The following is a 14,926-nucleotide window of genomic DNA, read 5'->3' as shown; positions in this document are numbered from 1 at the left end:
TAGGGTTGCCCCTTGTTTCTAATTAACAATCCCTAATTACCATTTTATATGTCATCTGTAAATTCATTTCAGACTCCACATGTATAGCTAAAACATATTTTACCCCAACTGTATGTATGTGAAGGCAGGAAATTCCAAACCATTTTCTTTTCCAGTAGTCCTCTCTGATCTGCTTGGCATCTCTTTAGTAAGGGATGGGAAGTGAAAATTGGGAGCATTTATGTCAACAAAACAAAACAGAAAAAATGTTGAATTGTATTATTTTTCTCATTTACCTCCAAACGGTTGCAGTTTTAAAAATTGTACTTTGGCATGAGATGCATCTCTAATATGGTCCTTTGGCAATTGAATTATGCAAATAAATATGAAGGAATAGGAAGGCTCCTGCATTTTGGGATTACATTCTGGTTTCCTGTACTGTAATATTGTTGCTGTAATGAATTTATATAGAAATGTCAGTACAATGTATTAACTGAAATCCCTAAATTAACTGCTCAGCAAATTGATAAAAGTACCCAAGCCTGCAGGGAATTCATTAAGTGCTGAAAGTTCGTGGCAATATCTGAACCAATTGTGAAAAAATAGAAATAACAAAGTCCAAGATGCGGGAAAGCTGAATGAGGAGCAAGGAGGCTGTGTTTGTTTTAATTTTGCTCAGGTCCTATATTCTTAACTTGCTCTGAAATTTTAAACATTGTTTTGTTCTCCTTTCATAAGAACTGCAAGTTCTTTGATAAATAGATTGGAATTGGTTTCATGGTACACCCATGAACAATGTGTTCACCATTAAAGTTAATGGGTAATTTGGAGGCACTTAAAACTCCTGCATAAACAATGTTTCTTTTCATAACTATCCACTTGTCTTTTGATGTCTCTCTCTCTCCTTTTCCTCCCTCCACCCTTAGAACTTAGGTTCCAAAGATCTTTCGGAATATATCCCTATAAGCAGTGTTGTCATATCTTGAAAGAAAAAGTGATGACAGCTGCTAATTAAACTGAGGAAGTTTACAGGTCTGGCAACTCTCCAGCAATCCAGGAATGAGAAAACATTAAGGAAGCTTAAGAATATAATTCACTTTTGGTTTTTTAGCTGGTCTTGGTAGTATATCCCTGAGATTACAAGAATTGCAATTGTTGCCACCAATGTTGTTGCTGTTGATCTACAAAAGATGACTTCTAAACACATCGGCCAGCATAAGGTGTTTCAGGTGCTCGTGGGAGTTTTTTTTTTTTTTTTAGCTTTCTCACCACTTGAAAGTGTTCACTCTCCAATTGTGAGGCCCTCCCAAAGCATAAGAGACCATTTGGAAAGAAAAGTCAATTCACTGACACGTGTGTGTGTCTGTCTTTCTGTCTGTCTGTCTTTGGGTGTGTCTTTGGGTACGTGTGAATGTTTCCTTTTGTATGTGGACCTTTGGGTCCCAGTTAAGTTATTGTACCCCTACATCCTCTGTTCTTAAATGATTCTTTGTGCATCCTAACTATGCATACAAATACCAGTGGGAAATGTGGCTTGGGCCCCTCCTCGATCCTCATATTTCTTCTTCCTGGAGCTTCCATAATGAGTCCCAAGAAAGACAGAAGTTACATTTGCATTGCAAGTGATTATGTATGGATAACCTACCTGCCAATTGACTCTCAAGTTGGCTCTTTCCCCATTTTTATATATACAGCAGTCATTTTCTTTTTCAAACAAAATTGCTAACACTGGATTTGATATGAGAACTTGCTATCATAAGGAGTTGGTTTCCGATGTGTTCCTCTGAAATTATTGTTGATCTTGTTCCAGATAACCAGAGCAGCCACACCAGATTAGAGCTCTGCCAAGGGGAATTTAACTGTTCCAATGCCACTGTGAACATCCAGGCAGAGGCCAGCATCATGTGGGGACTGATGATACTTGCCCAACTCTTGGCTGGAATTGGGACAGTCCCTATCCAGCCTTTTGGAATTTCCTATGTGGATGACTTTGCTGAGCCAAACAATTCTCCCTTGTACATAGGTAAATATTTGCTCAAAAAATATATTGTTATAACATCCTTACTGTCTGATCTGCATTGCTTTAATATCACTGTGGTGCTGGCTGAGAAGGAATCCGTTAAGTAAAATGTCACTGCATCACTGATATTGAAGAGCTACTTCTGATGTAACTTAAGTCTGTGTGGCAATCTTGTAATAAAAATTGCTGTCCTGGGAAGTCTTAAGACCAATATTTAGTTGTGGGAACTTTTGATGACATGGTGGCATTGGAGAGACTTAAGGTCTGTTCCTGTGGGTAATGGCAGTTTTTGCCTAATAAACTTCTCTCATAGAAAGAAACTTAAGCAGTAGGTTTTCTGTCATGATATATGATGGCATTGGCAGTATTTTCAGTGTCACTGCACATCCAATAGGATCCTCCAGAGCTGATGCTTTGCTTGCCCTCACTGGTAGCAGTCTTGGGGCAATTGCCAGACACCACCTTATCCCAGCTTATCCAGCAGTTGCAGCAATATAGTGCTGCATTGTAGCACCAGTGTTGCTATCACTATAAAATAACCCTCTACCCTATATGATGAAGCAAGCTGCCCGCCTGCCTCAATCTCCTGAGCATCCTTGCCAGGTGCAATGTCTGGTAAGCTTAAGCAAGAATGGAGAGGAAGGGCAGAAACTAGAAGCCAAAATGTCAGCCTGCATGCACAAAACACATAGTAGAAATGCTCAGGCACCAGTCAAACTAAATGCTCTTAAGCAATTTTACCACAGGTTTTAATTTGGCATTTATTTATTTATTAAACTAAGGCACTTATTTGTTGTTTGGATTCAGTTTGAGGAGGGTTTTTTTTACAAGAAACTCAGGTGAAAGGCTTTTGCTCCTCCAAAAACCACTTGGCCCTGTTTTAAAAATTGGATTTAAAATGGGATAGAATACAGTAGGTGTGGATGGAAACTGATAAAACCAGTTATATCCTGGTTTTGTTTCTATGATTCTTTGGTCATCTACCTATCATCTCATCTTTATTTAATATTGTTATACCAGTGTTAGTTGCCAGTCCTAATGCCAAGAGAAAACAATACCAGCCATTTGCTACTCCTGTACCATTTGCTATTCCCACTGGTGATTCCTGTCCTGCCACAAGCACGTTACTAGCGTATGGTATGGTCCTTATTCATGTTCTGGAGTTATTAAGAGCCGTGCCTGGAGGATTCCCCAAGCCATTTCCTTCCCCTCCCATTAAATACCCAGACCCAGTGGGAAGACATTACTAGTCACTTTCTTTTACATGGAGAAGGCGAGTTTTTAACAGATAATAGACCAGAATGTTTAGCTATCTGTCAAAATACTCTGTTTGTTTTTTACAAGTGTTTGGCCTATGCGTGTTCAAAGGAAGACCAACTATCAGCTGATAGTCAAGCTCCTTTTAGACACAGGCTTATCCCTCTTCCAGAAGGGCATTAAACCAATGTTCAAAAGCAGTAAAACAACATTTGACAGGTGTGGGAGGGTTGTACTGTGAAGAGGAGAGAGGACCATCTCTTTCCAGCTTCACTGTGTAGTTCCTCCCCCTACTTGCTCTTCAGCTGCTGTTCAGGCTGATGAAGTACAAGTACACTGGGACAGTCCAGTTTATAGAGTGGCTAATAGGTGCTGGGTTGCATACATCTCCTGCACCACCAGCAGATAGTTGGTGAATTGCATCAGATTGTATCCACAACCTAAATACAAACTTGAGTACAAATACTGTTGTAACAATGGTACAGCTAAAAATGATTTAAGGCTGGCCCAGGAGGCTAGGCATTACAGTAGATCAGGGTTTCTCAACCAGGGTTCTGTAAGAGGTCACTAGGGGTTCCCTGGGAGATCACGATTTATTTTTTTAAAAATATTTCAAATTTAGGCAACTTTACATTAAAGAGGTAAGTTTCTTTATTTTTAGTTTAAGAACACTGTTAATGCATATATACAGACCTACCCATGAAATGAATATAATTTGTAACTTCTGGCCTATATTTGAGCCTGAATGTGCAGGGGTTCCCCAAGGCCTGAAAAATATTTCAAGGGGGTTCCTCCAGGGTCAAAAAGTTGAGAAAGGCTGCAGTAGATGAAGGCAATGTTAGGCAGATATTGCAGAAAAAAAGAGATTGCCAGGGCATGTGTGCTCAGCGGTTAGATGTAAGTGAAGAAAGGTTATTTGGCATAGCATAAAGTTGTTTCTTCTCTCAATGCAAAAAAAGTTCTTGAATAGCTCAATCAAATAAATTATTGCTGCTCTAATGCCATTTCATAATATCATTTTTAGGACAATGGGGTCTTTTGCTCTGGGATATTCAGGGATTCTGTTGTCCCTCTGCATACAAAAGATTAGTCTGAAAGTCTTCATGAGCAAAAAATTACAGATTTAGCAGCTGAAAATGAATGAGTTCCAGGTGTTCTTTAGATCCAAATACTTCCAGGTTGTTGTGTTTCTGCACTGCACTACACTGCATGATTTTGTACATTTAAAGTGGGAGTTGCTCTTTATTTTAGGAAGATTATTAGAATTTCTTTGAGTGGCAAATAAGAGTGGCTTTGCTAAAGAAGGTGTGTAACAATCTACTGCAGTAAGTCTTAATTATACAATTTCTTTTGAATAGTGATTTACACAGTATTCTTTGTAGTAAAAAAAAACAAACCCTGGTTTTAGAAATTCAGCTCAGATCAAACTTGATTACAGTCTTGGAAGAATTAAGACCATGAATCATTATTGAAGAAATTTAGCCCACACAAGGTAATCCACTTTTTCACTCTTTCTTTTCAGCAATCTTATTTTCCATCTCAGTGTTTGGCCCAGCTTTTGGCTACTTACTTGGTTCTGCAGCACTGAGGATATTTGTGGATTTTGGACGGGTTAACCTGAGTAAGTTCTTGGTCTAATTTAGGGAAACCTTGGACTCTTACATGTAGACTTTGAATAACCACAGACTTGGAAATTAAACTACGGCCACACAGAATTTGTTCCTGTCTCCATTTGCCACTTTCAGGCAGATTCTTGAGACACTGCTGGGCAGAGGTACAGCCTGCCTCAGTTAGAGATACTGTGAAATTCTGCAGTTCTTTATTCTTGAAACAAAAAGCCATTTATGCCTTGTTACGGATATATGTTCAGAAACAGTAGGAAGTATGCAGATATGTTTATTAGAATATTATCCCTATCATCAAATGGGGGGTTTAACTGAGCTGTTCACATGGTGAAGTCAATTGGATGTGCATATATAAGCTACTCAGGCTTGTGTAATGCTTTGAATGAGGGATTATGATGTGCACTGGTGGATAACAACAGGCATGTAATGTGTAGCCAGGACTCAGATCAAATTTAAAGAAACGATGTGTCTATGCTTGTTGATAATTCTCCTAAACAAATAATGCTATAATGCATGAAGGTGGAATTCTACTGAAAGAAACCAATAGCTTCCATTGTAGACCTGGTGTCTATACCTACTGCCTAGTGGCAGAAGATTATAGTAGAATGCAAATTACCTGGATGGATCTCTTGCATGGATGGATCTCCTTGGTTCAGCTTCCATACTTTCTTGTCTCATTCCCCCATATCCAATCTATATCATAATATTATTTCTTGATGCATCTCTGTTGTCTGACACAGGGTTTCTAGGGAGAAATTCACATTTTATTATAACAGGTTTTGCAGAATAATGTGCATCTGATTAAGAATTTGGGTTTACAAGCTTAGGTTTGATCTCTCTTTATATTAGTTCTTTCCAGTACACATATACATGTGTGGGGTACACAGTGTTCTTACTAGTGGGATTTCAGAATGGTTGCTCACATCTGGTCCAACATTAAGCAAATAAATGAGCTGAGAGCGGGAAGTGGCAATGGGTTTCTTCTCAGCAGTTGCCCCTTGATGATTTCACCCGATCTTGAGTGGGCTAGTCACATCCAGGAAAGCTATGCCATTGTTTAAATGGGGCGTGGGCTCCTCTTGTCTGCATGCTTTTAATGCTGAAGGACAGGAAGTCTGGACGGAGCTGGAAAAGTCTGAAGATTGCTGTTTATTCCTTCCTGCTCATTAACAATGTGGAGCGACACTTTCTATGCCAGCCTCGGTGATCTGCTGACTCCTTGAAGCAAGACCTCCTGCTGGGCGGATGTCCGTTCTCAAAGTAGACTGACTTGGGGTCTCTTCTCTGAGATCCCAGGAGAGTACAGATTCCAAATGCTGGCCGTATTAAGTTAGCTGCTCCACTGAGATCAGTAGCCAAAGTGTCCCTGAACTTTAGCCAAGCATCTTTTGGGGGAACAATGGAACACAAGATTCTTTCCAGGAAAGGCCAGTTAATATTTCCAGCTACCTTGACTATACACATTGTTGGCTAATCAGTTTCAAAGACCATTAGGTTTCTAGAAAAAAGAGTTTGGAATGGAATGGTTTCTGTGATTAATATTACAATTCTACAAATGAATCGGATATGCCATGTTGCCTCCCTTAGCCCCACACTTCAGCCATAGGCTGCTGAAAGTCTGCATTTTAAACAAATGCCTTTCACCACATGATACTAGTAAGTTTCCATGGTTCTCTGCCTCACTAGAAGTTCATGTTTGGTGCCCAGTCCTATAGATAGGTTTCCTTTCTCTTTCCCCATCACTTAGGCCTCTTTATTCACAATTCCATTGGAGACTGTTTCTTATAAGAAATTGTCATTAGATAATATCTCCTGCCTTTGACTGAAAAACATACATCTTACCAATGATTTCAGATCAGTTTTTCCTTAAAAATTGTAAACATCTTCTTCAACCCAACTTAATGAAATGATACTAAATAATATGTATTTATTTTATTTCAGCTATTGACCAGCATAAAACTACTAATATATGTCATTCTAAAATAGAAATAGAAATAAAAATTAAAAATCATACTGATATAATAAAATAAGGTGAAAATAAAATTATTAACGTAAAATTAAAAAGTACAGGAATCAAAACTCAAGAGAGACCTTTAAAATTACAATCAATTTTACAATCAGTAATCTAAATGCTATAGATAACTAAGATAGGTAACTATAAAGGGACATAAGTAATACTAGGATTTGTAAAACACTACAAGAATGTAAAGGTATGCTAACTTATATTAAGTCTCATATTTGCTGAAGCCCTGCTAGGATTTGTTGGAATTATGACAATTGTGATCAAACCAACTACAACAATGAAATAGGGTTAGGGTTAATAAATAGTATATAATTATGGTTGACAGTAGCTTTAAAGAAGGGGGGAGGGAAAACAGGACCATAGACCAAGAGTGGCAGTATTGGGTTTTTTTTTAAAGAAATCCTGAGAAGATTGGCCTCTGGGAAAATAGATTCTAACAAGAGAAATAATTAGGATTTCATGGCATTTAAAATAATTCACTCTGGAGGAAGAATCATATTTTCAGTATTGGCAGAACTGTAACATTTTACTATGTGCATTACCCAGTGCAGATTTCTCCAATCTGGTGCCTTCCAGGTGCATTGGGATTGCAATTCCCAAGGTGGCTCTGAGTCATGCTTCCTGGGAATTTTGGGAGTTGCAGATCCAGAACATTTGAAAAATGCCAGGTTGGGGAGTCTGGCCTGGTGACTTCACTTCTTGGTATTTATAATAGGTCCCCCCCTTTTTTCCTTATGTCTCTTAGAGAATGTAAACTTGACCCCAGGTGACCCACGTTGGATTGGAGCATGGTGGTTGGGCCTTCTCATTGCCTCTGCGTGTTTGCTACTCAATTCCATTCCCTATTTCTTCTTCCCTCGATACATGCTGAAAGGGAAGGTAAGTCTCAAGAGGATGAGCTTTCTAAATAGTCACTGTCAAAGAGTCCTATTCATAATGGAGTATATCATGTTAGAAAGGTAAAGGTTTCCCTTGACGTAAAGTCCAGTCGTGTCCGACTCTAGGGGGCGGTGCTCATCTCCGTTTCAAAGCCTTGGAGCCGGCGTTGTCCATAGGACACTTCCGGGTCATGTGGCCAGTATGACTCACGGAACGCCGTTACCTTCCCGCCGAAGCGGTACCAATTAATCTACTCACATTTGCATGTTTTCGAACTGCTTGGTGTGCAGAAGCTGGGACGAGCAACGGGAGCTCACCCCGCCGCGCGGTTTCGAACCGCCGACCTTCCGATCGACAGCTCAGCGGTTTAACCCGCAGCGCCACCGCGTCCCTTTATCATGTTACGTAAGAGAAAAAAAACAATTTACTTCAGTTTTGCCAGGTGAGAAGTGACTAGTCCTTGTCCTGGATTAAGCATTTTTTAAAAAATACAAACTCTTCCTTTTTTACTTGCCCTAAAATCCCTCTGGTTATCTTATTTGGCATTTTACTTCCCTGGTTTCTTGATGTTCTCCTGGATGAGAACTCTTGGATGTTACCAAAGTTCTTATGAAGAAAAATTCTAGGGAAGGAATAGTTGATTTTCAGGAGCAGCTGTGTTCCTAGTGGGCAGAGTTTTAAACCATTAAAAGAAGCAGCAAGAGCTTCTCTTTTTACAGTGAAAAGGAAGGATTCCCAGCAACGCTGCAAGTGATCCTGAATGAATAAAGCTGGTTGCATCATGACACAGAAGTTTTCCTTCTTATTCTAGACAGGCGTAGACAACCTTTTTTTAATGGTGTGCCGGGGCATATGTCAAAACAGGGAGCAGAACCAAGACAAGAAGTGCCTTTGGCCCCACTCACCTTCCCACAGCCACCTGCAAAAATGATGAAGACAGATATGGGAAATAACCTTATCATTGCCAGATAAACTTCAGTGCAGTTCTGAAAATACTCCCCATATTAAAAATACGGCAAATTAGGGAAATAAAAATGATAATAACATATTACATCATAAATTCAGTTAAAACCAAACACAAGCATAATACAAATATATATATAAGCCAGTTTGGTCTAGTGGTTAAGGAGCTGGGCTAGAAACCAGGAGTCTGTGAGTTCTAGTCCCGCCTTAGGCATGAAAGCCGGCCTTAGGGTGGGTGACCTTGGGTAGTCACTCTCTCTCAGCCCAGCTTACCTCACGTGGTTGTTATGGGGAAAATAGGAGGAGGAAGGAATGTTATGTATGTTCGCCACCTTGAGTTATTTATAAAAAAAAAAAAGGCAGGATAAAAATTAGATAGATATAGATATATACATACATACACACACACCGAGAAAAATTATAACCATAAATATCAATATAACCAGGAAATGGGGCCCTTAACAACTTGGGAGCCCAGGCCCAGGCACATAACCAGGTCTTCAAGGCCTTATGAAAGGCCAACAGGGTCAGGCATCCTAATCTCTAGAGGGAGAATGTTCCAGAGGGCAAGGACTATGGCAGAGAAGGCATGCCTGCTATTCCCCGCCAGTCAACATTCCTTAGCTGACAGGACCTGTAGCATACTCAGCCTGCCAGACCAAATTTGTTATGGTGCTTCCATCTTTTCCATTCTTCTTCTGGGCAGCAGAATGTTTCACTAGGAAAACAGTTGCCAACTTTCTCAGCATCCTTCTCTGTAAGCAACAGGAGCCCAAGCTGAAGATGGCTCCAGGGGCCTGGCTACTCCAAACATGGGAAACCCGTGACCCTCCAAATGTTGCTGGGTTTCAGTTCCTAGCATTAGAGAGGAAGTCTCTGGACAAGAATAAAGCACATGCTGCACAGTTGTGCCCTGATGACAGAACTGATTGAAATGGAAGAAAGGGTAGGGTTAAATTTGTATTGAGCCAATGTGGTATAGTGGTTAAGTTGTTGGCCTTAGGAAGACTGGGAGGCCCAAGTTAGATCCACACTCAACCGTTGGGTGATTGTATGCTAGTCGTTATTTAACTCTCACATACATTTGTTTCTGTGGGAAAAATCAGGAAAGGAAATGTAGGTAGACTGCCTTGACTTCTGGAAAAAATGTAAAATGTAAATCAACAAAAATAAGTAGAACTGGGTCTCCTCTGGAATCCATTAGATGTTTATTGATTGTCCTGGTGCTATAGATTATAGAATAGTTCCCATTTTACCCAATGACATTCTCAGTCCTTATAGCTTGGTACCAAACATTGCAATCCCAGTAGAACAGAATATGTATTGTTTATTTATATAAATCATGTTCCTAACCTACAGGCCAGCCTGAAGTGGCTAACAGTGGAACTAATAATAACATGGGAAAAAAGAATAAAAAAGGAATTTAATAAAACTATTTGAATCCATAGACAAACACCTTGATATACATAATCAAAACAATAGACCCAGAGATAATGAAAATACAAAAATGATACCATGTGTTAACAACTAAAAAAACACACACAGCAAAAATGCATGGCTGCTCTGGCATAAAGCTAAAGAATAAAAAATTGTTTTTAAGATTTTTCTTAAAATGGAATAAGGAAGAGGCCAACTGGATATCTGAAAATTCCATTGAAAATGTCCTAAGCCTAGCTGCCTAGTTGATTCCAAGTGGATTTCTTTCTGGGGTTGCACCCATAAAAGTTCATTGTGTGCCAAATGCAGCTCCAGGGAACAACCTATGGAAGAAGCTCTTCCTTTAGGCAGGAGGTGACAAAGCCATATAGAACTTTATAAGTAAAACAGATACCTATTTTGGCATGGAAGGCAAATGGAAGCCAATGCAGCTTAGCCATCCATTATTATATAATACCACCAGGAGATTCCCAACACAACCCTGGATATGCTGCAATTTCTGTACCTTTTTCAAGGGCATCTACATATATAATCTGTTACAATAGTCTTAGTGGGATGTAATCAGTGTATGATTAATGGTAGTTAGGTCAGCCCTTAATCTGTCAATAGTAAATCATCCTTACATGGTAACAAGTGTTCCTAGCCCTTGCAGTTATCTGAGCACAAAAGAACAGTGCAGGGTCTAAGATCACCCCCAACCGATATGCCTGGCCACTAAGAAGAAGAATGCTCCACTCTGGGACAGAAAAGTCTTTTCCAACTGATTGAGATTCTCCATAACCATCATACTCTCAAAGTTGTCTGGATTCAATTTCAATCCATTATACTTCATCCAGACCTCAACCTAGTCCAGGCAGAAGCCTGTGAGGGAACCTGGTATACGATGAGCAAGGAAAACAGAAGTGGACCTAGATGTCATTTGCCATAAAGCTGCACAGTCCCTGATGATCATTCCCAGTGGATTCATAAAGATGTTAAATAGCATGGGAGACTGAACTAAATTCTGAAGTACCCTATAGTCTAATGACCACAGTCTTCCTGATTACTGCCTGAAACTTACTCTTGTGGTAGGAGCAGAACCATGACAAAACTATGCTCCCAATCCTCAATTCTCAAAGGCAGTCTAAAAGGATACTATGTTCAGTGGTATCAAAAGCTGCCAAGATATCTAGGAACACAAGGAGAGGCAAATTTCATCTATTGCACACCTGAACAAATCATCCATCAAGACCACTAAAGCCAGATCTGTGTTATGACCCAGCCTGAAATCAGATTGAAACAGTCCTTGGAGTTATTCCATCACCATCTTCTCAACCACCATAGCCATGAATGGAAGGTTTGAAATTGGCCTGACATTATCATAAAGGAAAGGATCTAGTATTGGTTTCTTCAGGAGGGATTGTCATATCATCTCCTTTGAAGCTGTACCCCTCCACATTCTATGACCTTCTCAGCCACCTTCTGTCTTCTTACATAAAAAAGCTTTCCTTCATCTGTGAGCTCATTCATTAATCTTTTTTCCATCACATGCCCAGCACTGTTATTCGCAATTTAGTTTTCATCTTCACTCATGCTATTCTTTCTCTTTCACTTTCTGCTACTCACATCTCAAGAGTCCTCCCTACCAATCTCAGGTCTTCAGGAAGAGTATCAAAAATGTTGCAATGCTTTAAAACAGAGCCTGGGGGAAAAATATTCATTGGGCTCCCAACAGTGACTTTTTTTTTAAATTCTTTCTCTTCCATCAGGAGGCATCTGAGGTGGATATCCTGAAGAAGATTGAGAAAGCAAAGGCAGAGGAAGAGTCCCTGATGGTTTTTATCAAAAGTAAAGTGATCTTAATGAAAGTATATTTCCAGTAAAAGTAAATGGTGGTTTTGCTAAATAATTACACCTATTTAGGGGGAAAAAACAAGATTTTTTAACAGCCACTATAGCAACCAACCTGTTAATCTTTGCAAGTTCAATATAGATTTATTGTTTGGATGTTTCAAGTCAGCCCACACCAGATTTGCTCAATTTTTGCAGCAATACGTAAAAAGCTGGATAACTAAAAATGGCTATTTATTTCTTACTCATTCTATTACGATTTGAGTTAGCCACCTAATGGACATATGTTTAAATGTTTTTAGGTGACATTATAGCTGGCCTGGCTGCTATAGGAATTCTCAAATTCTACTCTAGGAGCCAATAGATATTCCAAACTGTTTGAAATATGATGAAAAAATGTTTCTAATAATAATTTAGGCATATAGTAATCTTAGAAAATTGTTTACTAGTTCCAACTGATGGCTAGTTACTTAACTCAGCCATTTAGCATATACCTGCAAATAGGATTTTTTTTTTAATAGGAACCTCATTTCCCTGGCAAGTCAAAAGTTCAATTCTTTGTAAGCTAACACTTATGTACAAGATGTTGCTTACAAACTAGGAACTGATTAGGAAATCCTAGGTTTCCCTCTTCATCCTACAGTGGTACAATGGGCAAATCCACACATTGTCCTTGCCCAACTTCAAGGCTGGCCCACTTACTGTTTCAAGGACAAGCCTGCATGCCAACATCCCTATCATGTTGTGCATCTGCAGCTGAGTCAATCCAAGGATGGCTTTAAGGTGCTGTACTCTGGAAGTTGTGTGTTCTCTATTATCCCACCTTCAGACCCTGCAGATAGGTAATATAGGATGTATTGATACTCATGGGGAAGATGGCTTGAAATGACAGGTTCCATATCAACAAATTTGTGGCTCCAATTGGTTCTGCCACAAATTGCTTAACCTACATAATTGGAAGTGTAATTAAAAGGACTATCTCTTATACTTTTGTGGCCTGTGGGCTTGAGAATTCCTTTCCCAGTGGCTGCTGCTCCCAAGGAAGTCCGGCCTCCTCACTTCCTCTCCTCACCTTAGGTTCTTGGGGTAGGTTACAGTCTCACAAGGGTCCCAGAAGTTAAACTGCTTATTCAGACTCCAGCTTTCCAACAGCACTTATACAGCAACTGCACAAACACAGATGACCACTAGATGAGAACCAATAGATATAAACAATTCTAATTCGTTGTTGCCATTTAGTGGTCAGTAGGGTTTTTTTTTCCTTTTTATAAGAACTTTATTCAATTTCAAAATATATAGTTAAAATACAATATAGGAAATAAAGGAAAGCAAGAAGATAGACCTAAAGAAAAAAGAAAGGACTATAAAAGTGAAGAAATGATAGTTTCCGACTTCTCCAATACAGATACAAATACAATTTAAAATATAATCTGCTTGTGAGGGAAAAAAATGAAGCTTTAATTGTGGGTTTTAGTGACTTGATTGCCTTGATAGAAATAATATTAATATAGTGGTCGGTAGCTTGAACACTTGTTGAGTTCACCTATAGTTTCACAGATGAAGAAAAGAATAGTTCATTTGGTCGACAGAAAAGAAAAAAAATCAGGGCATGGAGTAACTAGAGCATTGTGTAACCAATTAAAAGAAGCTTTTCACATGGTGAATTATATTGGGCAGGGCTGGAATTTCAGCCAGAGGAACCACCAATCACAGCCCCTACAATTTTGCATTAGAAATAAATAGATATCAGTGCAGCCTGTACCTGTTGTGTACCTAAGGTGAGAAAAGGAAGTGAGGGCCAGCACAGCAAGCATGTGGGGTGTCAGCAAGATTTAGCACAGCATGATATCTTGATGGCTCTGGGATGGGATGGGAGCATGGCAAAGTAGCTGTATGAATGTAGCTCGTGACTTTTCATAATAATCTGAAAACTTTTCATATGGAAAATTCCATATGATTAATCTGAAAACTTTCCATATGGCATCTGAGCTTGAAATTCTAAGCTGTAGAGAACTAATCTTACAGATCACTCTACAACCTTGGTTCCTTCTTTCCATCCAAAGCTTGTTTTCCAAAAGTAATTTTGTATCTTGTTGATTTTTATTTCGCTTGTTGGCTTTTGCTTGGTGTGCACAGGGAAAGGTCCACAAGGATAGCTCTGAATGAAATATGTGCTTTGCCAGTTTGAGAATCTCAGACTTAGTCTCTGAGGCTCCAATTCAGAAATAGGTCTGAGCATAAGATAGTGGAAGCATAAGTAAATATTATCTGTATTACTTGTCTTACAAACTTCTTTTGAACTATTGTGAAGTGGGAGGAAGGGAGACAGAGGGGGAGAGAGATTTTAAACAGCTCTTGTCTTTTGTTTTTTCTATGAGCATTTAGCAGAAAGCAATTAAGGCCTAAATCAATCTAGCCTGGTGTTCCCCAGTCTGGTGGTTTCCAGATATGTTGAACTGCAACCCTACATTTTCATCTAGTTAAACATATCTGGAGAATATCAGATTGAGAAAGACTAGTCGAGGAAAGCATCAGCATCTTTAAGAATAGATGCCAAATAGACCTAACTTAAGAATTGGCCTTCTTGTTGCAACTGACATCCTTAATAAGATGCTACAATAATTCTTTGCGTTTACTCATGTCCTGAAGTCCTTTTCCTTTCCTTTCTGGTCTTCACACTCTTCTGTTTTTATTTTCAGAGTTCCCACAAGGCTTCCTAAGACTGCTCCTCAATCCACTCTTCATTTTGTTGGTCTTGACGCAGTGCAGCTTCTCCTCTATTCTTGCTGGGCTTTCTACCTTCCTCAACAAGTATCTGGAAAAACAATTTGGTGCTACCTCCTCCTATGCTAATTTCCTCATTGGTGAGAAAACTAGAGCAGCCCATCTAATTTGAGCTAGTGGCTGAGGCTT

At 39.3% G+C, this 14,926-nt stretch overlaps 1 protein-coding gene across 1 annotated transcript in view; it reads left to right on the top strand.

Annotated features, from left to right (window-relative positions):
• The window catches only part of SLCO2A1 (solute carrier organic anion transporter family member 2A1), an 80,612-nt gene that overhangs the window by 49,063 nt on the left and 16,623 nt on the right, over nt 1–14,926 (top strand). The window contains exons 4-8 of the mRNA XM_063306796.1: nt 1,790–2,002; nt 4,779–4,877; nt 7,650–7,783; nt 11,932–12,010; nt 14,713–14,877. Coding sequence (XP_063162866.1) covers nt 1,790–2,002; nt 4,779–4,877; nt 7,650–7,783; nt 11,932–12,010; nt 14,713–14,877 — 690 coding nt within the window. The remainder of the gene's footprint in view (nt 1–1,789; nt 2,003–4,778; nt 4,878–7,649; nt 7,784–11,931; nt 12,011–14,712; nt 14,878–14,926) is intronic.

The sequence above is a fragment of the Candoia aspera genome, chromosome 6, assembly GCF_035149785.1.
Source record: "Candoia aspera isolate rCanAsp1 chromosome 6, rCanAsp1.hap2, whole genome shotgun sequence".
In the NCBI taxonomy this organism is placed as follows: domain Eukaryota; kingdom Metazoa; phylum Chordata; class Lepidosauria; order Squamata; family Boidae; genus Candoia; species Candoia aspera.
The sequence above is the reverse complement of the archived record's forward strand: the minus strand, read 5'-3'. Positions and strand labels throughout refer to the sequence as shown.